We start from the raw sequence: 23,736 nt of genomic DNA on the forward strand, positions 1-23,736 counted from the left end.
TTCATTCATAATTTCGTGGTCTTTATACATTATTTAAAAGAGGTAACTTCATAAGTTATGTATTAGATGTCACTATAATATTTAAATATTATGGTTATGCAAATTATTAATTTCATTTTAGGATGTCAATTGGGTTAACTCATTCAGATTCAGGCCAATCTATTAGGATTGTCGGGCAATTTGAATGTGTGTAGAGTTGTCAAGTGGGTTGGACCAGCCCAGGCCTAATGAGACCCACCTATATCGAGGCTCAGGCCCATATCTGAGCTAGGCTTAGCTAGGCCGGGCTTTTGTTAATTTTGCTGCCCAGCCCAAGTGGGTCTGGGTCGGACCAGGCTGGGCTTTGTTTTTTTTTATTTATGTATTTTAAGAGATGCTAAAAATATTACTCCTTCCGTCTCACTTTAGGAGTCCCGAATTACCATTTTTGGTATCCACTTTAGGAGTCCCGGTTAGACTATCCAATAAATAGTTATAGGCCTCACATTCCACTAACCTTTTTCCACTCACATTTTATTATAGAGGGAACATCTTTTATGGTCTATGAACTTTGTCAAACTATCATTTTAGATCCGTAAACTTTGAAAATATCATTTCAGGTCCGTCAACTAAGAGTTAATATCAATCGAAGTACTTTCTTACTATTTCCAAGTTTTTTTTAAGGAAAATAACCTCAATACCTTCAAGGGTATATACTTTTAATAAACTTATATCACACACTCATATTTTTTATAAATATCTTTACTATATATTTTTGACGAATTTTTTAAATATGATTTGACCTTCAATATTATTACTTAATTTTGTGACATGCAAGAAAAGTTCCTTCTTTTACTTTTATAATTAAAGAATTTTAACAATATATAAATTCAAGTATCGTCTATTGATTGTGACATTAATTTTTACGAGTATCCATACCTCAAAAATATATTAAAATGCTTTAATTATAAAAAATTGAAGAAGAAACTTTTTTTGCATGCCACAAAATTAAGTAATAATATTGAAGGTCAGAAAATTCGTCAAAAATATATAGTAAAAATATTTATAAAAAATATGAGGATGTGATAAGTTTATTAAAAATATATATTCTTCAAGGTATTGATGGTATTTTCATCCAGAAAATTTTGGAAATAGTAAAAAAGTACTTTGATTGATATTAACTCATAGTTAACGAACCTCAAATGATATTTTCAAATTTCACGGACCTAAAATGATAGATTGACAAAGTTCGTGGAAAAAAAAAGATGTTCCCTATTTATTACTCCATCCGTTTCTTCATAGTTGAGTCATTTTTGCATTTTGGGAAGTTTCTTAATAGTTGAGTCATTTCTATATATGGTAACATTTTTCTCTTTCTGACTTTATTCTCTCTACTTTATTCACTTTATACTTTATTCTCTCTACATTTTCCTCTCTCTTACTTTTTTATCTATTTATTTAACACACTCAATATTCCTTTCTAAAACTCTGCGCCGAAAAGTTTCGCCTCAACTATGACGAAATAGAGGGAGTATAAAACTAATACTCCTTCCGCCCCAAGATAAGTGATGTGCTTCATTTTTGCCCTCGTTTTAGAAAAATGACATAAAATAGTTAGGACACCCATTCACCTTGGCAGAAATGACCAGAAATGGGCTTAAATCTGGGCTAAGTTATTGGTTTCATTACTCACGAGCCCGCTAACTAAGGCAAAGCTCGCATTGTTCCTTTCATATAACGCCATAAATAAAACTGTCGAATGAGGTGATATTCAATTCTCGATTCAATTATTACATCAAGAAATGGGTGCACATTTACAATTATACCCCTTATCTTCCCTCTCAAACGCATTATCTCACCCTTTACCCATATTCACAATTGGTGAACTCTAGGCAGCTGTCGTCTCTTTCTCGTCCGCCATACGACCGGTGTGTGCGTTGTGATTCAGGCAAAGCACTCTGGTTTCATCACCCATCAACGATGACCATCATCTCATAGAAGTTAACGGCCACATGGACGGTGGTAGCAAAGGAGCGCAGCAGCTAAGCTTCTACTCTCACTTGTCGATTTGACTGGCGAATAATGGCCTACTTCAAGAAATTATTGTGCAATCGCCAACGGTATAATTAGGTAATTAATGGTTAATTACCTAATTATATTAAAAACACTAATTATATAAGGTTGGCCTCTGATGGGCCTGGGCCAAACCTGGGCTGGGCTTTAGATAGTCATGGGTCTGTGTTTACAAAATGGCCCAATTGGAACCCATTTCAACCAATGAGTGATATGCTCGGATTTTGCACTATTTTAAGGCCTTTATTTGATCCGTTTTTAATTACAAAATTACAATTCGTGTCCATATTTTGTACTCCCTCCGTCCCGGAATATTAGACTCACTTCTTTTGGGCACATGATTTAAGGAATTGATATTTAAATAGTTAAAGTGGAGAGAGTAAAGTATGAGAGAGTGAAAAAGTAGGGGAGAGAAGAGAGAAAAAAGTAGGTGGAGAATAAAATAAGATAGATGCTTTTTGCTAAAAAAGGAAATGAGTCTAATATGTTGGGACATCCCAAAAGGGAAAGTTGGTCTAATACCTTGGGACGGAGGGAGTATGTTTTATCCATTTTGGTATTTTTACGTGTTTTGTGAGAAATGTGCATATTCGAATCTAAAAAGATAGCTACAAGTCGAAGTTGGAAATCTGGAGCATTCGAGACGCCCAGCTGTCCACTGCAACACATACAGCGGCCGCTGGGGCCCAACGACCGCTGAACCAGTAGCGGTCCGCTCCGGAGAAAGTTGTGCTGAAATGAAGAACACGCCCAGCGACCGTTGGGGTGTGCGCAGCAACCGTTCCAAGAGATCTAGAAGCTACGAGGTTATTTACACTGCAACATAGTGTAGTGACCGCTATCCAAGAGACAGAGGCTACGGATCAACTCGCAGCGGCCGCTGGCTAAGGGTCAGTGGCCCGCTGGGAAAACGCGGCACACAGAATTGACCTACTTTCTTCCCAAGATTTACCAAACTTAGCCACTTTTTTCCTTATTTACTAGGGGACGATTTTAGCACTATATATGCCCCCTCAAACCTTTTCATTAAGGATCTTCTTTTTGCCAATTAATTCAAAAACATAAATTTGAGAGTTCTTCATAGTGCAAGGAGTTGAAGAAGGAATAAAAAGAAGATCATAGCTACAAGATTCAACCTTTGGATTTTATTACTTTAGTTCTTATGTTCACTTTGTTTTCCCTAGAATCTATGTTTTTAGATTATTCTATCATGTGTAACTAAACTCATAGGATTTTAAAGATGTGTTAGTAACTACTTTGGTTATACAATTTCGTTTTGCTATTTAATATCCGTTTTGTTTTTACTTTGTTTCTTCCCTAAGTTGTTGGATAATGCTTCACGTTTGAGTGACACATTCTGTGATAATTTAATATAACTTGCTACATAATCGTGAGAGGAGGTTGGCGAGTTAGGTCCACTTAGTAGACACTACAATTAGCTTCCTTTAAAATGACACTGTTAATTGAGAGTGGAGACTACTTTTCAAGGGTCTTAGCCTCTTAGGAGCTTTTAGGAGTTACGGAACTAGGATTCACAATTCTAGTGTTAGTAATCTACGCTTGTGCCACATGGGCAAAAATTAGGTGACTCGTCCTACTGAAGTAAGGACTGTGCTAGGATATTGTAGTAGGAATTTGTATAACTATAACTGTGAACGCACATCCCTATAATTCCCTTATCTCTCATATTTTATCTCTGTGATTTACTTGCAATTAGTTGTTTACTTTCTTTTAATTGTTTTTATTTTCAAAAATTCCGAATTTCTCTCGGTTTTTCAAATAGTGAAAGACGCTTAGTAGAAGGTAGCCAATCTGTGATTGTTTTTCCCGTGTTCGATATCCCGGTACTAACCTGTAACTATACTATATATACTCTGTATACTTGCAGGTTTATTTAGTGCTAATAAAAAGTGCATAAATGAACCAAGCCCAAGCCCACTTGCTTCACTAGTGGGCTGGGCCTGGGCCAAGCTAGGCTGGGCTAGCCTGACCCAGTTAACAACTCTAGGTGCGGGCTATTCGAGTTGTAGATTTTCAAACTTAACTCTAATCCACCGAGTTTGGGGCTAACCTATCGGGATATGCGGGCCACAAGGCTTTCAAAAATAAACTCTCATAATTAAATTTTTTCTATATAAAAATGATTCTAAATTTTGGATTTTTTTTTTTTCATAGTTTTAGAGATAACGTCTTCAAATTTTCATGTCTTTTCTCAATAATATTTGGGGAGGAGTCTTTCATCTTGATACTACAACATAAACAAAACTTGTGTTGTCATTATTTTGAAATTATTCATAAGAAATTGTTTATGAAAATTATAAATTTTATCTTACATGAATCAATGTTAAAACGATGAATATATTAAAATTTTGATAGACTAATTCTTTTAACAAATATTGAACATAATAAATTAGAGTTGTGATCAATGTCGAACCCTTCTTAAAGACCGAACTAGAGACTAAATTTGGGTCACTCATTTTTCTTAATCTTATGGTTCTGATTAATTTACAATTAATTTAATATTTTATTAAATAAAAAGGTTATTTATTTTTTTTTAAAAAAAAATTATAATTTTTTTATTTTTTTTTAATTTTTTTTATTCGATAAAAACTTGCTGGAGTAAATAATGAACTAAATGAATGTATGTTATGAAATAATTTTTCGCATTTAGTATATATTGAATTTACTTCAACTGAAAGATAATTATGTCATAACACATTATGAAATACTAATAAACTAATGAAATGAAGTAATAACATAATTGAATGAAGTAATAAACTAACGGAATGAAGTAATAGCATGACTGAATGAATTAATAAACTAACGGAATGAAGTACTAAACTAATAGAATGAAGTAATAACATGATTGAATGAAGTAAATAAACTAACGGAATGAAGTAATAACATGACTGAATGAAGTAAAAAACTAACGGAATGAAGTGATAAACTAATAAAATGAAGTAATAGCATGGATAAATGAAGTAATAAACTAACGGAATGAAGTAATCGCACGACTGAATGAAGTAATAAGTTCATAACATATTTCATTTAGTTCATTATTTAGTTCATTATGTAGTGAATATAGTTCATTATTTACCCCAACAAGTTTTTATCAAATAAAAAAAAATAAAAAAATAATTTTTTTTTTAAAAATAATTTTTTTTAAATTAAAATAAATTAAATAAAAATTAAAATAAATTAAAATTAAAATATTTTTTTATTAAATAAAATATTAAATTAATTGTATATTAATCATAACCACAAGATTAAGAAAATGGATGACCCTAATTTGGTCTCTAGTTCAATTTTTAAGAGTGGATTTGTGGTTAATAGGACTCTAACAAATTATTTATAAGAATGATAATATAATACAATTCTTTGCTGCACGTTAAATCACGAATGATAATATAGTACAATTCTTATTTTTTTTATATAGCCCATTAACTTAATAATTATTGTATTATATGTTAAAATATAAAGATAGGAGTACTTAATAATAATAACATGATCCAAAAAATAATTTTATTATATTAAAAGTTTGCTAATATACCATAAAAAACTCTAGAAATAAAATAGAATAAATGATCGTCGCAATAAATAGCAATTAAAATAAAATAAAAATAAATAAAACTACTATACTATCACCAACAAAAAAGTTTAATCATATCAAAAGTACTCAATAGTTAATACATTAAATATTTTCACAAATAAAAGATACACATAATAGTTCTAAGCTTAAAATCATCATAAACTCTTTTTCAAAATGCTTCTTTGTAATCCAACAATGGGAGCGAAATCAAATTTTCCTAATTCAAATTATCTTTCTCAACTTGAGATAAATTAAAGGGGGACAATCACCGGGGAACATAATTTGAGGTACACTTGCCACATTTTGATAGTCTGGCAAAGCCAAAAAAAATAAGAGTACGTAAAGAGATATACTAAAGCATATTATAAACCTAGGATAATATATTTTACGTATAAAAAGTATACTTGAGTCAATAATAAAGTAAATGAGAATGATTGGGCATAACCAGATTAAACAAGCGTCATATATGATGATGTATTATAAAATTATATACCATCAAAGAAATCAAATATACATACACATACCATATTTTGGTGTCCTGGATTCATTTGAAAATTCGTACTCCACATTGTTGTTTGGTTCACGGATTTATGTCATGAAATTGTTGCAAGGGTTTTTTCCCTTTCAAAGATTTGCCCTTCTTTCACTTCTCTATGACACTCTTCATTCGATAATTTGTCGCTCCCTTTGACACTCTCTTAAGAGGATTAAGAATTCGAGTCGAACCGTGTTGAGGGATATCATTATCCTCAATTCTCAAGGTGTGGCTATCGTTCTTACAAGGGGGATGCATAATTTCTAATCTCAACATCAGGCTCCTGGAGTCTCTTTTTTGCTATTTTGACGGTTTCAACGTCATGGACACTTAAGCTCATGACGTCACAAAATTGGCGCATCAACTCCTTCAAATGATAACTTCTTGTTCTTGACATTGTAAAAATCTAAGGAGCATAAACCACAATCATTATTATAAACTTCTTGTCTTGCCCTTTTCATCCACCTCTTCAATATGTATTGCACGAGGACCGTAACCGCGAAACACCCTCATGGTTCGGTTGCTGTTTGGTAATTTCCAAAACTGGATCGGCAGTTTCGAACCGCACCGGTTCTGGAACCGTGGGCATCTCTAGTTGAATCTACATATTGTGCATATGCCCACTCTTCAACACATCTAAGTCCTATCCTTTTCTTTAGTTCTTATTAATGGCGTCATGGTCGCCGCCTCACAAATATATAATATAGTAAAAAAAAACACTTCAAAATATTTTTTACATCTGGAATTAGGAGTTTTTTGTAATTTATTTTAAGAAATATAAGTTGGAAAGGATAGTCTAATAATGCATATCAGATTTTTATACTCCTATCGCTACACTAAATGTCAAGCATTTGATACAAGATTTTATGTAAGTTTGTTTTATGAATTAAGTGAAAGAGAACAAAATAAAAATAGTATTGTTTCAATTTTAAAAAGTATATTGGACAATTCAAGAGAAAAAAAGTTTTATATTTAATAAAATAAATGAAGTATAATACTTATATAATGACGTGTTAGAGGAATAAGTTAACATAATATGGACCTATTTATTTTGAGACCGATAGTATCTTCCAATGCATAGAGAATATATTTTCATAACAGAGCTTCTCCTCCTCCACTTCTTTCAGCTTCCATTATCCTCTCTATAGTCTACTCTTTTTGCTACAAAGGTACGATTTTTCCAGCTGAAATCCACTTCTTCGAAGCTCAATTAATTTCATAATCAGGTTCTGCTTTCAAATTGAAGCCGAAGGCTTCTTCTTAATGTTAGTTTCTCAGTAAATGCAAAGAATTAATCAGGGGCTATTGTAGTCCATGGCCTCCCTCAAGCCCCTAATTTCTCCTGATAACACCTCGTATGAGATCAGGAAGCTAAGTTCTCCTTTTAATTCTTTCAGTTTTGCTTCATATACTGTGTATTCGGGCTTTTTGATTACAAATGGGGGAGCACTTTTTTTAAAGCCATTTTGTAAACTGAAACACATTAGGGTTTCTAGGTTGGAAAATGAGTTTTTGGATAAATCTGAATCCAATTTGGACGATGATTGGACGGATAATGTGAAGAAGTATGTGGCCGGTGATGATAATCTGGTTTTAGAAGGCCAAAATTTTCATGGGAATTCTGATAGAGTGAGGGTGAATGTGTGGAAGAAGTTCAGGGGTGGAAAGACATTTAGGAATAAGAGCAAAAATAGTTTGCGTGATCAAAGGAATGCTAAAAAGCATAAGTGTGAAGAAAATTTCGGAAATACATTCGATTCTAAAACTGTGTTTGAGTTAGATTTCAATGCTCTTGATGCTGACTTGAGCCTAGACTGTTGCAATCAGATCTTAGAGCAGCTTGAGGGAAGCAATGATAGTAAAGCTTTGAGGTTTTTTGAGTGGATGAAAGTTAATAGGAAGTTGAAGAAGAATTTGACTGCTTATAATTTGGTATTGAGGGTTTTGGGTAGAAAAGGGGATTGGGATGGTGCAGAGGTCATGATTAAGGAGATGGTTTCCGAGTCGGGCTGCAAGCTTACTTATCAGATATTTAATACCCTTATATATGCTTGTTATAAGAATGGGCTAGTGGAATTCGGTTCTAGGTGGTTCAGGATGATGCTCAACTGCGGGGTTCAGCCGAATGCTGCTACGTTCGGGATGCTGATGGCTCTCTACCGGAAAGGTTGGGTTGTTGAGGAGGCAGAGTGTACGTTTTCACAGATGAGGAAGATGAAGATAGTGTGTCATTCTGCATATTCAGCTATGATTACAATTTATACACGCATGGGATTGTATGGAAAAGCTGAAGCGGTTATTGGTTTCCTAAAAGAAGATGAAGTTGTTTTAAATCATGATAATTGGTTAGTTCTGCTCAATGCTTACTGCCAGCAGGGAAAGTTGAGCATGGCTAAGCAAGTGTTTTATGCAATGAGAGAATCTGGTTTTTCTCCTAACGTAATTGCATATAACACGATGATCACTGGGCATGGCAAAGTTTCGAAAATGGATGGGGCAGAGCAATTGTTCTGTGATCTAAAAGATGCTGGTGTTATGCCTGATGAGACAACATATAGGCTGATGATTGAAGGTTGGGGTCGAGCAGGTGACTATAAGCAGGTGAAGCTTTACTATATCGAGCTCAAGAGGTTAGGTTTTAAGCCTAGCACTTCAAACTTGTATACATTGATAAGATTGCAAGCTGAACATGAAGATGAGGAGGGTGCTATTGCAACTGTTGATGACATGATCAATATTGGTTGTTCAAAGTCCTCCATTCTCGGGATTGTTCTACAGACATATGAGAAGGCTAATAGAGTGGAAATGATGTCTTCGATTTTGCTCGGACCCATGTATGATCACGTTCTTAAAAACCAGACATCTTGTGCAATTCTTGTAACGGCTTATGTAAAAAGTAGCTTGGTTGATGATGCTCTAAAAGTTCTAAGAGAGAAGCAGTGGGACGATCCCATATTTGAGGACAGTTTATACCATCTCTTAATATGTTCATGCAAAGATTTGGGATGCCTGGAGAGCGCCATCAAGATATTTATCCACATGCCAAAATCTGCCAAGCCAAACTTGAATATCTCCTGCACAATGATAGACATTTACAGCAAAATGAGCATGTTTTCAGAAGCTGAAGGACTTTATATTGAGTTGAAAAGTTCAGATGTCAAACTGGACATGGTAGCCTTCAGCATTGTTATAAGAATGTATGTCAAATCGGGGAATCTGGAAGAGGCCTGTGTGGTTGTTGACTTGATGGCTGAAGAGGAGAATATTGTGCCTGATGTTTATCTTCTTCGTGACATACTTCGCCTTTATCAGCGTTGTGGCAAGGCTGGAAAATTGGCAGATCTGTACTATAAAGTGCTGAAAAACGACGAAAGTTGGGACGAGGAAATGTACAACTGTGTGATAAACTGCTGTGCACGGGCATTACCGGTTGACGAACTTTCAAGGCTATTCGATGAAATGCTACAGAAAGGATTTTCACCAAACACTGTTACCTTCAATGTAATGTTGAATGCTTATGGGAAATCCAAGCTGTTTGAGAAGGCAAGAAAGGTATTTTGGATAGCCAAGAGGCGAGGCTTGGTTGATGTTATATCTTACAACACGATCATAGCTGCTTATGGGAAAAACAAATACTTAAGCAATATGTCAGCTGCTGTGAAGAGAATGCACTTTGATGGCTTTTCAGTTTCTCTTGAAGCCTACAACTGCATGTTGGACGTCTACGGGAAAGAAGGGGAAATGGATAAGTTTAGAGATGTTTTGCAGAGGATGAAGGCGTCTATAGGTTGTGCTGACCTCTACACATACAACATCTTGATCAACATATATGGAGAGCGAGGATGGATTGATGAGGTTGCAGCTGTGTTAATGGAACTCAAAGAGCGTGGAATCGGCCCTGATTTGTGCAGCTATAACACATTAATAAAAGCATATGGCGTTGCTGGGATGGTTGAAGAGGCCGTTGGTTTGGTTAAGGAGATGAGAGGAAACGGAATTGAACCTGACAGGATAACATATACAAACCTAATAACCGCACTGAAAAAGAACGATATGTTTCTGGAGGCTGTGAAGTGGTCATTGTGGATGAAGCAGATGGGACTGTGATTCTTGCAGTAGTAAGTTTCCTGCATGAGTTCGTTTTCCAACTCTTGATTGGCTCAGCTTAGAATGCGTTTCTGTTTTTCAGGTGTCGAATTTGTTTACTGTTGGCTTGGCATATCGAGCATTCAGCATGTATGGAGCGGTGAGACAGATATGCAGATCTGTGGTGCACGAAAAACGGGTAATGTTTAAGAGCATTCTGATGATTGTTTTCACTGTATTTTGTGATTAGAGCTCCTTGTAGTTGAAGTAGGAAGAGATCCACAATTTGGCTGTTACATATATATATATATATAGTTTCATTGTAACATGTTTATAATTGTATCATTGTATAGATAGATAGCTAAGTCGCAGGATTTGAAAAGAACATTTTATTACTACCACTGGTACAACATTACATCAGAAATAGAACTGAAATTTTGTTCCAAATCGAGGTTGCAAGTAAATGCATTTATCTCAACAAAAAAAAAAGTTATAAAATGACTACTTAGGGAAATACATAACTAAAGGGAAAGATATGTGAAACTATTTAGAGCGGTGGTTTGTTCAGTTGAATCAACCAGCACGGCCCTGAGTTCCTGCACCCGCACCCGCACCAGCACCACCAGCACCACCAGCACCAGCACCAGCGCCAGCACCTCCACTTACACCACCACTGATTCCACCCCCAATACCACCAGTCCAGCCGGCTCCAGCTCCAGCCCCAGCCCCACCTCCAGCTCCTGCTCCACCACCAGCCCCAGCTCCACCGTTACCCCCAGCTCCACCATTAGCCCCAGCTCCACCATTACCGCCAGCTCCAGCTCCACCACCAGCCCCAGCACCAGCTCCACCACCTACATTTCCACCTCCACCAAATCCACCCTTAATACCACCACTTATTCCTCCCCCAATTCCACCAATAGCCCCAGCTCCAGCTCCAGCTCCACCACCAGCTCCAGCTCCAGCTCCACCACCAGCTCCGGCTCCACCATTACCTCCAGCTCCACCACCTGCTCCAGCTCCACCACCAGCCCCAGCCCCAGCTAAACCACCAGCCCCAGCTCCACCACTAATACCACCACTAATACCACCACCTATGCCGCCCCCAAATCCACCGCCAGCCCCAGCTCCTCCACCAGCCCCAGCTCCGCCACCTGCCCCAGCTCCACCACCAGACCCAATGTCACTGATTTTGCTGTCTAATAATGTACCATCACGCTTACCTTTTCCCCTACCGGAAACCACACCAATATCATTAACTCCGACAGTCCTAGTGCCACCTCGTTTTTCCCCACTTCCACGATTCCTGTTGCCTCCACTACCCATGCCAGCTCCCTCTCCAACTCCGGCTCCGGCTCCGGTTCCAGCTCTGGCTCCGGCTCCGGCTCCGGCTCCAGCACCAATTCCAGCCCCAATGCCACCACCCACTCCAGCTCCAGCTCCGGCTCTGCCTCTAGCTCCGGCTCCAGCTCCAGCTGCACCACCAGCGTCGCCTCCCTTTTTCCCGCCTGCATTTTTATCTTCTTTGATGTCGTCGCCTAATCCTACACCGGAACCAATGCCAGCTCCTACACCACCATCAACTCCTCCCTTTTCTCCAACGCCACCACCAATTTCATCGTTGGCAGCTTCTTTTTTAGAAAGATCAGGCTGGACTCCAGCAAGCTTCCTAGCCTGCACACCTCCCACCACCAAAATCAGAAACACAACCACAAGAGATCCTTTTCCGGCCATTTTGATTAACATTCAATGAAAAATGTCTAAAACTACGACACTATTTATAGCCAACTTCACCCCACATTATAACCATAGATATTGTAGCCAACCATTTTCTCCCCTTTTTAAGACAACTTTCCGATTTTCAAGCTTCAATACTTGCATATACGTGATAATTCCATGCATGCCACACATACGTTGGTGGTTGGAAAAAATTAAAATTATTTTTAATCCTATATTAAGGCTTTTAAACATTTTTATATCATTTAAAATAATCTATTGTTAATTTTTGTGATATTGTATATTGCATTTATAAATAAATGAAGTAGGATCTTACTGAATGTGTAATATTTGTTTGCCGCTCGAAATTTGGTTGAAAATTTGTTTATTTTTTATGAATCACGGTAATTATACTAATACAGTCAAAGATAATATGGTCTAGCCCTCTACTCAATAAGTAACAACCAAATATTAATAAAATTAATTCGATTATTACTGTATTTCTTATTTTCTTCTTCTTTCCATCGCCTCTGCTGTTCTCTTCTGTAAGTTTTTTTCATGCTTTTTTTTCTTGAATTTCTATGTCTCTTCCTTCCCTTTTCCTATTTTAGTAAATAGAGAATGATTTTGAATTTGAATGCAATAAGTAATAATCAGAAAAGTGTTTTGGTAGTATAGTTTTAGCGTAAATCTAAAGATATGTATATTTTACTTAAAAATCTATAATATAGGATGATTTTGCAGTACCATTAGATGCATTTTCGTATAACATGGAGATGGTCTTAAGGTTCTTGCTTCATTATAATTTTTGATTGGGTGGGTAACACTATCGTGCTTCTTTCTTCTTTGGATTTAGATTTATGACCATGTAGATACAAAGTAAGTAATCAAACTCTATCAACGGCGGTCCACTTCCTTCTTGATTTTTTTCTGTCTGGCTTCACTTTTTTTTTGGGTGTCTTCTCTTTTAGGTGTTGTGCTGTGTCGTGTCTATGTATGCCTTGGTTTCCCTCGAGCCGTCTTGTCTTTGTGTTTTTTTGTTTTTGTTTCATTTCATTTGAGTGAGCTATGTTGTTTGAAGTAGCTCAGTTAAGGCAGGTTTCTCTATGAGCTTTTCGTGGTTCGTTATTGTTGTTCAGCTATCCATTCTTCAATAGTTTGAACAGTTTTGTTTCATAAAAAATTTTTGTGGAAATTAACCCGAAAGGTGCCGACATAATCCGGTGTATCATGTGTTTTTAGTTAACTTCAGACCAAGAATTTCCGCTGACTTTCTCAAAAGAAAATCGTTTAGATTTAGTGGCCAATCAAGTATGTTTTCTCACTGCACTGCCCAAATACCAAATAATTAATCATGCCGTTATTATATCACATGAAACGACTTCAATGGATTATGTCAAAAACTCATTTCAAGAAAATACTTTTTCAATCTGTACATTTTCCTTAGTCCGAAATGATTTTTTCTTTCTTTTTCACGACAGCCCTAGTCTCATACGCAGAAAATTGTTATAATAGGAGCTATATATTCTAGTAATTTGTACGTATAAGATGATAATTTTTCTATTTTTTGTTTTAACAGGGGCTTTTGCAATTTTACACAAAATATCAACAAAATTATAATATTATATAATTAAAATAATAAAAATAATTAGTTGGGGAAGGGCTTAAACCCCTCTTTAGTTACATGTGCGTCCGCCTATGCTATACGATATGATTGAAAATGTCTGTCTAACGCAACTGTCAATTATTCATTCCAAACAGAAGAATAATATGCTCACAAATATGAAGGGTTTAGAGGTTAGACATGAATGTCACATTTGAATTTTAAATTTTATTTTTGGCAAAACACACCTAGAGGTCTTTGTACTAATAAATTTTAATATTCTATACTTTTTGTTTTATTCGGTTCTTATACTAATGAATGTTTGATTAAAGAAGTTTTTATACTTTTATTTAATTTGGTCGGATAACTATTTAATGGAGTTGAGAATTTAATTAACTCTTCTTGTGTTAGTTAAACTGATCTTTTCTTCTATTCACTTTGAAATTAATTCAATTGCAATATGATCGAAGAATTATTGGAAAATTGATATTGTCCGTTATCAACTTATATATTTTCATTTTTTCAATGATTCTTGAGTCAATGTTGCAACTAAATTAATTTCAAAATATATTAGAAAAAAAATTAATCGACATAAGCAAAGTTAATTAAATTCTGAAGTCTATTAAATAAAGATCCAATTAAAGAATATCTTAAATAAAAAAAAATGCAATGACCTAATGAAATAAAAAACCATAAAAGAATCTAGTGAAACAAAATGCATAACTATAAATACTAATCAAACAAAAACTAATAAAAAGATTTAATAAAATAAAATGTTCTAGTTATATTTTTCCATTATTTTTTTTATGTGGGTATATATTGCACGAAAGAGGAGATTTATTCAAAAGGACCGGCTACATTAAAAAAAGTTTAACATTTAATTTGATTAAATTCAATTATTTTGATATTCAGCTTCACAGAAGTTTCTCTATTTTAGTAGATTGTGAGGTTTTAGGCTTGACTCCACACCCATCACATTCACATGCATTTTACTGCAAAGTGCAAAATCATAAACTTTTTCAGATTAATTAAAAAGTGCACCAATGTACATGGTCCTATTTCCATTTCTTAATGATTCGAACATTTGTTTAATATTGATTTAGTAAATTTAATGCCCTTTACTTTAGTTCCACATCGTTTAATTAATTAATCGACAATATTATATGGATATTACGATTAATTTATTCTGTTAATGCTTAATTAGTCCTCTAGCACTATTTGATCGATCGTGATAAGTAGGCACATTTTCCTTGTCTTTAACTATTGTTTTCAATTTTTTTTGCTTCAAAGTTGTCACACATGAAACATAATTATGATAAATATATAGATCAGCTTGAGATCTAAATTTCTGTTTAGATATAAAAAGTTTCACTTTACTTAAAAAGTTGGTCAATTTGTGTATTAATAATTGCAAATTGAGCTTCTTTTCCAAATTCTAATTACCACTCCAATATTTTGTCCCAAGGCTTTCGATTAGTTTTGTGTCGTTTGAAAAAATTGGATAAGTTTGAACTTTGAATTCGGACATATTTCTTATAAAACTTAATTAAAGCCGATTAATTCTTGATATCTCTATAGTCGTATTAGGGTGATAAGTATTACTAACTACAACTAATTGCAGTCCGTCGGATCTCAAATTGGGCGGCTAAGATTAAATCTTACGCAATATCAACTTGGTTTGTAAACAATGTCAATGGAAATATTATTGAATATAATGGAAAGTGGTTGAAAAATGTTAGTAGAATGTGAATTCTACTTTTAAATATTAATTTTATAATAAAATATGAGTTTGATAACGTTAGTGGAATGTGAGGTCCAATACTGAAAGTAGTAAAAAACAAATGGGATAGTCATTGCCGAATGGACAGAAGAAAATGACAATTTGGAGGGAGCATTAGTTATAACTAACCAGTATCTTACTTTAAAAAATATCTCAAAACTTTGATTCATGTATTTATCTCGACTTAAATAATTTTTGTACAAAACATATATCAAATTAAAAGTAATTTTACAAGATTTCTAACAATATAAATTTGATAATATTATTTACTCATATATTTTTTGATAATCAATTAAAAGTCAGTATATATCATAATATGTCAATAAAATTCATAATACAATTTTAATACTTATCATTGTGTTGACATGCTCATTGTTTATTATTTTGTGTGTGTGTGAGTAGTCCAAGTGGTAGATTGATTAATAGCTGAAGCTAAATGGTCCTCCAAAACAACTTTTAAATTTAAATTAATTTATTTATAAAAGAAATAGGATTGACATACTCATGTCATTAGATTGATATGTTGAATATATTATGTTCACATTGCTAAAATAAGAATGACATTGTATCAAATTAACTTATGACTTTATTTTCATATTATTATAACTTTAAATCGCATAAAGTTATCATTTGATTTGTGTATGCATATTTGATTTCTACATGGTCAAGCAAACTCAAACCTATGAAAAATGTGATGAAAACGCAGCGGAGGTTAGCCGCGACTCCCTATATATTATTATCAAAACTATATAAACTTAATCAATTAGTTAAGCACGGGAAGAGTTAATTGACTTGACACACAAATATAGTAGAATATAAATATATGCATGTTGAGGTCAAATTCTACTGCGCATAGTCTATAACTTGGTCGAAACCCACAAGAATAAACCTAGGCTAGCTAGTGCGCACACGCTGCATAATTTTGTTTTTTGGTGACGAACAGCTTACTATTCTTTGCAATCATCAAGTAGTCATTTTGAATAGTATTAATGTGTCAACTTGCCTTTCTATATTGTTACTCAATTTCAATTTTCAAGTCCACTACAACATTCCAACACATGCCTCAAAACATTGTTCATACACTCAATCTCAATGCTTCAGCCCATTTGTTCTTGTAAACAATTTTAAAATTGAGTTTACTTCTGTCGGCGTTGATAAATACGGAATAGTATTATATTTCGAATAAACCAAACATGTATAGTTTGCACTTTGCATCCATACTAGCTACTAGTTTACTTATTTTAAATTTAATTCATTAACATTTGCTGGTAATTGGAAAATTTTACCTAGCATGTGCTCGGTAATTAATACTATATTACATACTATACATATCGAGTAGTCTTTCTATATGCTCGATACATTTATCAAGCAATTTTTTTTTGTTGCGAACATTTAAGTGGTCGCTAAGTTCTGTATGTTTTAAAAGTGATCAATGTTTTGGGGTAAAAGAGACGTAATAAATTATGTTTGCATTTCTTCCTACAATAAATATCCAAAGACTTACCCGGGCTAATTGGTCTACCTAAAGTGATAAGTAAAATCCAGGCATATAGCAAAAAAACTTAGAGTGAACTATAAAATTAGTCCCTGGACTATGCGTTTATCTCGCCAATGAATCATGAACTTTAAAAATATCTCCACACAACCTTGGACTAAGCCTTTATCTCGAAAATGGTCATTTTTCACTGTTTCATAACGAAAATACCCTTTTAGGGGGTTTTGGAGGGTTTGGACAATTTGCTCTTTTTACATTTTCAATCTGATATTATTTCAGTTATGTATAAATCTGATATTATTTTAAAATTATCATTCTTCTTCCTTTTTGTCATCCTTCACTTTGTTTATTTATTTCAATATTAGATTTAATTTTATAAAATTAAATTTTAAATTTCAATTTTTAAATATCAATAATTTTTTTAATTATTAAAATTACTATCAAATAACAAACTAATAGTTTTAATCAATATTTGACAGTGTCTAATATTTAATCAATAAGGTACAACGACACCTTAGATTTAATCAATATTTAATAGTTTTAATCATAAATAGATCATATAACACGATTTATTCCGAAATAAATATGCATCTAATGTATAGGAGAATTTGACTAAAAATATTATGAAGTTGACTAAATCGTGTTATATGATCTATTTATGATTAAAACTATTAAATATTGATTAAAACTAAGGCGTCGTCGTACCTTATTGATTAAATATTAGACACTATCAAATACTCCCCCCGTCTAAGAATAGGAGTCCCATTTCCATCCGGCACGAGTTTTAATAAATGTTAAGAAAAGTGGGTGAAAGAAAGTTAGTGGAATAGAAACCCCACTTGTATATATTAGTTTTAAACGATATGTGAGTGGAATGAGTTAGTGTAATGAGTAGGGGTGGGTCGATACGATATATCGTATCGAAAACGTTGTATCGTGTATCGTATCGAAAAAATCGATATGAAAGAATTTCATATCGTTATCGTATCGAAAGTTTCGATATAAAAAAATTTCATATCGTTATCGTACCGATATTTCGATATATCGTACCGAAATTCGATATATCGTTAAATATCGATATATATCAAAATTTATCGAAAATAAAATATCGAAAATATCGATATATCGAAAATTTTCGATAATTTTCGATATATATCGTATTTTTGATATAAAACGATATATCGCGATATAAGGAAATTCATATCGTTATCGTATCGAAAACTTACGATACGGTATCGTATCGTATCGAAAATTACGATATATCGAAATTTCGATAATTTTTCGATATTTTTCAATACGATACGAGTGATATATCATTTTTTGGTATTTTTCCCCAGCCCTAGTAATGAGTTAGTGGAATGTGGGGGTCTCTTTACCATTTATGGTAATTATGAACCGGGACTCCTATTCGTGGACGAACCAAAATGGAAAAACGGGACTCTTATTCGTGGACGGAGGGAGTATTATACTCCCTCCGTCCACCATTAGGAGTCTCATTTCTTAATGGCACGAGTTTTAAGAAATGTTACGAAAAGTTGATGGAAAATAGTTAGTGGAATAGGGGCCCCACTTGTATATATTAGTTTAAATGAAATGTGAGTGAAATGATTTAGTGGAAGGTGGGACCCTATTACCATTTATGGTAAAAGTGAACCGAGACTCCTATTCGCGGACGGACTAAAATAGAAAAACGTGACTCCTATTCGCGGACGGAGGGAGTATTGATTAAAGCTATTAATTTGTTATTTAATAGTAATTTTAATAATTAAAAAAATTTATTGATATTTAAAAATAGAATTTTAAAATTTAATTTTATAAAATTAAACCTAATATTGAAATAAAGAAACAAAGTGAAGGATGCCAAAAGGGAAGAAGAATGATAATTTTGAAATAATATCAGATTTAGTACATAACTAAAATAATATCAGATTTAAAATATAAAAAGACCAAATTGCCCAAACCTCCCAAAATCCCCCAAAAGGGTATTTTCGTCACGAAACAGTGAAAAAAGACCATTTTTGAGATAAACGCTTAGTTCAGGGTTGTCTGGGGATATTTTTAAAGTGCAGGATTCATTGACGCGATAAACGCATAGTCCAAAGACTATTTTTGTAGTTCACTCGAAAAATTATAATTAGAAGACAATATTGTATTTTCATTTTATTTGGATATTACTGTAGTGCAGTATGTAGTTTCGTTTAGTGTGATTAATATGCTATTCCCTCCGTCTTCCACAAAGATTGTCTCACTTTGACCGAACACAGTTTTAAGAAATGTAATGAAAAGTGAGTTGAAAAAGTTAGTGTAATGTGGTTACTACTTTTATATATTAATTTTATAAAAAAATGTGAGTAGGAATGAGTTAGTGGAATATGAGGCCCACTACCAAAAATCATAAAAAATTAAATGAGACAAATTTTGTGGGACGAACCGAAATGAAAAATGAGACAATTTTTGTGGGATGGAGGGAGTAATTAATTGTATTCATATCGAATTGAAACGATTATAAAAGGCACAAATAAACTTGGCGAATCTCATATATAGGGCCACCATGGGATTGTCTTCCTATGACTAGACCACTCATTCGAAAATATTCATCCCACGTTTTAATGAAAATTCTTTAACAGCTATTTTTATTTTTATTCGTCGTTTAAAATTAGAAATATTTTATTTTAAAAAAAATTTGTATCTAATGAAATGAAATTTATTCTTCATGAATAATATTCAATCATTTTTTTATCTATACTTTTACCTATTTTGTACTCCCTCCGTGCCACGTAATTTTACCCCGTATTCCATTTTGGGCCGCCCCACATAATTTTACCTATTTCACTTTTACCATTTTTGGTAGTGAGCCTATTCCACTAACTCATTCATACTCATATTTTATTATAAAACTAATACTTTAAAAATAGGACCCGCATCCCACCAACTTTTTCAACTCACTTTCTATTACATTTCTTAAAACTCGTGGCAAGTCAAACTGTGTAAAATTACGTGGGACGGAGGGAGCATTAAACTCCGCCACTTCAAACATTTTTATTTATAAAGTAGTGATAGTATATGAAAGAGATATCAGGAAGCATGAAAACTAAGAATTTGCTAATAAAATTCTAGGACCACAGGACCTCTTCCCACTTCTTTCCCATATATTGCCAAAAGGAAATGGTTATCGAACAGCTAGCAAAACAGTTCAATTTCATTTAATTACCAAATCACATCTACATGAAAAAATCAATAAATAGAAAAACATAAATATAGATACCAAGAAGTGAAAGTTTTCCCACATCATCCTATCCTAAAACCGGACTAAGCGTGATTATAACCTAGTTTATCTCCAAATCTAACAACTCATTTTCCACTAATCACACCTACATTAGGCCTAATGACATGTAAACCACCCAAACTCTTTTAACGCTTCACACACGTCGTCAGCCTCCAGTTCCCACGTGTTCAATTCTCAATTGTCAACCAAAACATACTCATCTCATTCACCCTTCAACGGCAGTTAGGCATCAATCTAAATTTAAATAATAAATTAATAAAATATTACAGAGGCCTTTGCTTCTTTGCATTGGACATTTCAAACATTTGTCACACCACCTTATAACACTGTGAGATGCATGTTTTCTTGCCACATTCTCTCACCATTCCCTCCATATCCAAACCTATCATGGATTTCTCTAAAGTGTCTATTCTCTTCTCAACCATAGTCTTGTACATGCTACACTCGGCGAACGATGCTCGAGTATTAGACGAGCGCGTCCCGCTACTCTCCTTCATGTCCGGGATCACCAGCGACCCCGGACATGCCCTAGCAAATTGGAACGCCTCCGGCCTACCCCTCTGCGAATGGTCGGGGGTCGGGTGCGACATGACCAAAAACAGAGTTGTGGAGCTCAACCTAAGCCACAAGTCTCTTCGGGGCACCATCTCCCCGGCCCTCTTCGCCCTCTCCCAGCTTGAGATCCTAGACCTCTCCGGCAACTTCCTCCACGGGCAGATCCCGCCTGAAATAGGCTCCCTCGACCGCCTCAAAGAGCTCAGCCTCTCATCCAATTCCCTCCGAGGAAACATCCCTTTCCAAGTGGGATCATTAAACCAACTAGTTTACCTCAATCTCGGCAGCAACAAACTAGATGGTGAAATCCCTGCATCACTCTTCTGCAACGCCTCGTCTTCGCTACAATACCTCGACCTCTCCAACAACTCCCTCAATGGCGAACTCCCTAAATGCGCGCTCTCTGAACTCAAGTATCTTCTACTTTGGTCGAATGGCCTAGTCGGAGAAATCCCCCCATCGCTATCAAACTCAACGAAACTCGAGTGGCTCGACTTGGAGTCGAACCACTTTGAGGGCGAGCTTCCAACCACAATCTTAAGCAGAATGCCACATTTGAAATACCTCTACTTATCATACAACCATTTCTCCAGCCACGACAGAAACACCAACCTCGCGCCCTTTTTCACGTCTCTCAACAACTCCTCCCCCAACTTGCAAGAGCTCGACCTGGCCGGGAACCACCTCGGAGGCGCTCTGCCTCCTATCATCGGCAACCTCTCTGCTCTTGTCCAGATCAACCTCGATACGAACTTCATCCACGGTGAAATCCCCCCTCAGATATCCAACCTCGTCAACCTTACCCTGCTCAACCTCTCGAGCAACCTCATGAACGGGACCATCCCATCCGAGCTAAGCCAGATGGCGAAGCTAGAGCGCCTCTACTTGTCGAACAACTCCCTCTCCGGCCACATCCCGGCCTCCCTAGGCAACATGCCGCATTTGGGACTGCTTGACCTCTCCAAAAACAAGCTGCAAGGCTCAATCCCGGGGAGCTTTGCCAATCTGATACAGCTCAGAAGGCTTCTCCTCTACGAAAACGAGCTGACCGGCTACATTCCATCCAGCCTCGGAAAATGTATCAACTTGGAGATTCTCGATCTCTCCCGCAACAGAATATCCGGGACGATCCCAGCTGAGGTTGCCGGTTTAAGCAGTTTGAAGCTGTATTTGAACCTCTCTAGCAACATGCTAACCGGCCACATCCCTTTGGAGCTGAGCAAAATGGACATGGTGCTCGCCATTGATGTGTCAAACAATAACTTGTCGGGCGCTCTGCCTTCGCAGTTGGGGAGCTGCATCGCTCTGGAGACCCTCAACGTGTCTCACAACGCGCTGGAGGGGCAGTTTCCCGGGGCTATAGGCAGCCTGCCTTATCTCCGGGAAATCGACGTGTCCTTCAATCGCCTGAACGGGGAGATACCGGAGTCCCTGCAGGCCTCTGCTTCACTGAAGCTGCTCAACTTCTCCTACAACAGCTTCCGTGGGAATGTGACGAGTAAGGGCTCGTTCGCGTCGCTCACGGTTGAATCCTTCCTTGGCAATGAAAAGCTCTGCGGCTCGATCGAGGGGATGAGAAGCTGCCGCCGGAAACGAGCTCGCCATTTCTTGATGGCGATTTTACTCTCCCTGTTAATCACTCCCATTTTCTGCGTCGTCGGATTTCCGCTACTAATGAGAAGGAAACTGCAACTGCCGGTGATCAGTGCCAAGGCGGCGGCGGTCATGGATGAGGAGGAAGCTAGAGAAGAGATCAAGTATCCGAGAATTTCTCGCCGGAAACTGGGTGAAGCAACGGGCGGATTCAGCAGCTCCAGCCTCATCGGGTCGGGCAGGTTCGGGCAGGTATACAAAGGCATTCTTGAAGACAACACGAGGATCGCGGTCAAGGTTCTGAACCCGAAAACGGCGGGGGAGATGAGGGGCAGCTTCAAGAGGGAGTGCCAGGTTCTGAAAAGAACCAGGCACAGGAACTTGATCAGGATCATCACGGCATGCAGCCGCCCCGACTTCAAGGCCCTCGTGCTCCCGTTGATGCCCAACGGGAGCCTGGAGGACCATCTGTATCCTGCAGATGGAATGAAGAAGGGAATGGAATTGGATCTGCCACTTCTGGTTGGCATATGCTGCGACGTGGCGCAGGGTATGGCCTACCTGCACCACTACGCCCCGGTGAAGGTCGTCCACTGCGACCTCAAACCGAGCAACATACTCCTCGATCACGACATGACCGCTCTAGTAGCGGATTTCGGCATAGCCAGACTGGTCAAAGGCGTTGACGAGAATGCAGCCAACTGCGTCGATGAGTCAGCGTCCTACGACTCCACTCATGGCCTGCTATGTGGATCTGTTGGCTACATTGCTCCTGGTTAGTTAGTTAGTTAGTTAGTTTGTTATATTCGTTAAATTTTTATAACTTTTTCTAATTATAATTGTATTGTCCAATAGAGTATGGGATGGGAAGGCATGCTTCGCCGCAGGGGGATGTGTACAGTTACGGAGTTCTGGTGCTGGAGATAGCGATGGGGAAGAGGCCGACCGACGTTCTGTTCCAGGAGGGGTCGAGCATGCACGAATGGGTGAAGAGCCATTACCCTAACAAGCTCGGTCCGATGGTGGATGAGGCCGTTGCAAGGATGGCGCGACGCGCCCTCACCTCCCACGAGAGGAAGGTGTGGAGTGACGTCGTTTTGGAGCTCGTAGAGTTAGGCCTAATCTGCACCCAGTATAGTCCTTCTGCAAGGCCTAGTATGCTGGATGTGGCGCATGAGATCACTCTTCTCAAGCACTATGTTACTTCTTCTCCTTCGACCTTACTTATTGAACACACTGATTGATTCTTTTCCTTTTTTTTTTAATTTTTAATTACAACACCAATTTTGATACATTACACATGATGATGATCGAGACTTTTTTTTTTCTTGATTATTATTGTTATTCTCATTTATAAACATTTTAGTTGGAATCCCGAGAAGGTATATTTTGTTGTTCATATATATGCGTTACTATCAGCAAATGAGAAGCTTAATCTTTGTTTAA

General features: G+C 36.3%; 3 protein-coding genes across 3 annotated transcripts; 2 read left to right on the forward strand and 1 right to left on the reverse strand.

Moving 5' to 3' along the window:
- The first annotated feature begins 7,268 nt into the window (after positions 1 to 7,268).
- Positions 7,269 to 10,660, forward strand: LOC125195976 (pentatricopeptide repeat-containing protein At4g30825, chloroplastic). The gene is made up of 2 exons (XM_048094290.1): positions 7,269 to 10,294; positions 10,366 to 10,660. Exon 1 carries the CDS (start codon positions 7,491 to 7,493, stop codon positions 10,281 to 10,283), a length of 2,793 nt encoding a protein of 930 aa, XP_047950247.1. The 5' UTR covers positions 7,269 to 7,490; the 3' UTR covers positions 10,284 to 10,294; positions 10,366 to 10,660.
- A 175-nt stretch (positions 10,661 to 10,835) lies between these two features.
- Positions 10,836 to 11,996, reverse strand: LOC125194671 (glycine-rich cell wall structural protein-like). The gene has a single exon (XM_048092916.1). It carries the CDS (start codon positions 11,994 to 11,996, stop codon positions 10,836 to 10,838), a length of 1,161 nt encoding a protein of 386 aa, XP_047948873.1.
- Positions 11,997 to 20,468: 8,472 nt separating this feature from the next.
- Positions 20,469 to 23,736, forward strand: LOC125192810 (putative leucine-rich repeat receptor-like serine/threonine-protein kinase At2g24130). The gene is made up of 2 exons (XM_048090470.1): positions 20,469 to 23,065; positions 23,146 to 23,736. Exons 1-2 carry the CDS (start codon positions 20,476 to 20,478, stop codon positions 23,532 to 23,534), a joined length of 2,979 nt encoding a protein of 992 aa, XP_047946427.1. The 5' UTR covers positions 20,469 to 20,475; the 3' UTR covers positions 23,535 to 23,736.

The sequence above is a fragment of the Salvia hispanica genome, chromosome 6 (assembly GCF_023119035.1).
Source record: "Salvia hispanica cultivar TCC Black 2014 chromosome 6, UniMelb_Shisp_WGS_1.0, whole genome shotgun sequence".
In the NCBI taxonomy this organism is placed as follows: domain Eukaryota; kingdom Viridiplantae; phylum Streptophyta; class Magnoliopsida; order Lamiales; family Lamiaceae; genus Salvia; species Salvia hispanica.

Bases quoted from the DNA above. Each gene is read 5' to 3' on its own strand.
- LOC125194671 (XM_048092916.1), bottom strand. From the start codon at position 11,996: ATGGCCGGAAAAGGATCTCTTGTGGTTGTGTTTCTGATTTTGGTGGTG.
- LOC125195976 (XM_048094290.1), top strand. From the start codon at position 7,491: ATGGCCTCCCTCAAGCCCCTAATTTCTCCTGATAACACCTCGTATGAG.
- LOC125192810 (XM_048090470.1), top strand. From the start codon at position 20,476: ATGCATGTTTTCTTGCCACATTCTCTCACCATTCCCTCCATATCCAAA. The intron at 23,066-23,145 runs GTTAGTTAGTTA...ATTGTCCAATAG, and splicing joins TGTTGGCTACATTGCTCCTG to AGTATGGGATGGGAAGGCAT.